We start from the raw sequence: 1,608 nt of genomic DNA on the forward strand, positions 1-1,608 counted from the left end.
GCTTGATAAGTCATCTTTGGGGGTGTGAGGAGGATCTTGGGTGTTTCTTCCTGATGGCAGTATAAAACAGCCAGTCCTCTTGCCAGCAGTCTACAGAAGTTTTCTGCAAACTAAAGTCATCCTTCCACGATGAGTCTCACTGCCAAAGACAAAGCTGCCGTCACAGCCCTTTGGGCCAAGATCTCAGGAAGAGCTGACGAGATCGGACATGATGCTCTTTCTAGGTAAGGTTTATTATGCTGTGCTGTAATATGCTGATAGTCATAGCTTAATGTTTTCTCTTGCCGTATATCTGGAATTCAATTCAACGTGTCTGCTTATAGGATGCTGGCGGTCTACCCACAGACCAAAACCTATTTCTCTCACTGGAAAGACCTGAGCCCCGGCTCTGCTCCAGTGAAGAAGCACGGGAAGACTGTGATGGGTGGCGTTGGCGAGGCTGTCAGCAAAATCGACGATCTTACTTCTGGACTTCTGAACCTCAGCGAGCTTCATGCTTTCCAGCTGCGAGTTGATCCCGCAAATTTTAAGGTATGAAAGTTCGTCTTAATTTTGTCATACTCTCGCAGTCACGGTAACCTGAATTCGCTGTCTGTGTTTTCCCATAGATTCTGTCCCACAACATACTCGTGGTTCTGGCCATTCTGTTCCCCACCGATTTCACTCCCGAGGCCCATGTTGCTATGGACAAGTTCCTCTCTGCTTTGTCTCTGGCTCTGGCCGAGAAGTACAGATGAGCGCGCGTGGTTGTTCAAGACCAGACGGATGCCTGTATAAACATTCTGTCTTATTATGATGCAATAAAGTATGAAAAACCTTAAATAAACGTATTTGCTGCATATTTTTAAGTCATTAACCTGTCAATATCAGCTGGTCAGTAAATTATGTTTTAAATCATCGCTTTGTTGTCATAACGAGAAGACAATTAGCGAATGTAGACGAAATATAATATCAGAACACAAATATTGTTTATAACTGATTATAAGACTGCCATCATGAACAGGAAAGTGATGTTGTTTTATCTCGCATACTCAGAACAGGTTTGGCTACAAATCTGTTATTTAAAATACAATAAAACAACCAACCACAAAAATAAATAAGCAAATAGGCTACATTTAAACAACTTAAAACTTTAAAACCTTAATTAACATGAGACCAGAAATTGCTTCATAATTTATCAGCCTTAAGCATAGTTTGTGTAAAACATAGCCTAAGATTGATCATTACAACATAAATATATCCTCTTATTAAAAATAAAATATTTTGCCTATCGGTCTAAGCCCTTGTCGTTAAACTTTTATTAAAAAATAAACTATGAAATTATCATTACAACATAAATATATCCTCTCATCAAAAAATATATATATTGTCTGTAGGTCTAAGCTCTTGTCGTTAAACTTTTATTAAAAATAAACTGTAACGCGCGTGAGTTATCCCCTGCATTTAGTTCTTGCAGCGCTGTTCCGTGGGTTCTTGGCTTCGTTCTGTTATCACCACAGTAGGGAGAACACTGACAAGGTATGGCAAGCCGTATTAACTTTTATTCATTTCCAGGATATGAAATGTTGATATAAACAATTACATTTTTGATATCAACAATTACATTTT

The 1,608-nt window shown here is 38.8% G+C and overlaps 1 protein-coding gene across 1 annotated transcript; it reads left to right on the plus strand.

Annotated features, from left to right (window-relative positions):
• LOC143722230 (hemoglobin subunit alpha-1-like) lies at positions 1–785 on the plus strand. Its single transcript, XM_077213520.1, has 3 exons — positions 1–224; positions 324–531; positions 609–785. The coding sequence occupies exons 1-3, from the start codon at positions 130–132 to the stop codon at positions 735–737; spliced, it is 432 nt and encodes a 143-aa protein (XP_077069635.1). The 5' UTR covers positions 1–129; the 3' UTR covers positions 738–785.
• Positions 786–1,608: the final 823 nt, after the last annotated feature.

Source organism: Siphateles boraxobius, unplaced genomic scaffold (assembly GCF_051911475.1).
Source record: "Siphateles boraxobius isolate OS27281-9 unplaced genomic scaffold, OSU_SipBor_1 66, whole genome shotgun sequence".
Taxonomy (NCBI): Eukaryota; Metazoa; Chordata; class Actinopteri; order Cypriniformes; family Leuciscidae; genus Siphateles; species Siphateles boraxobius.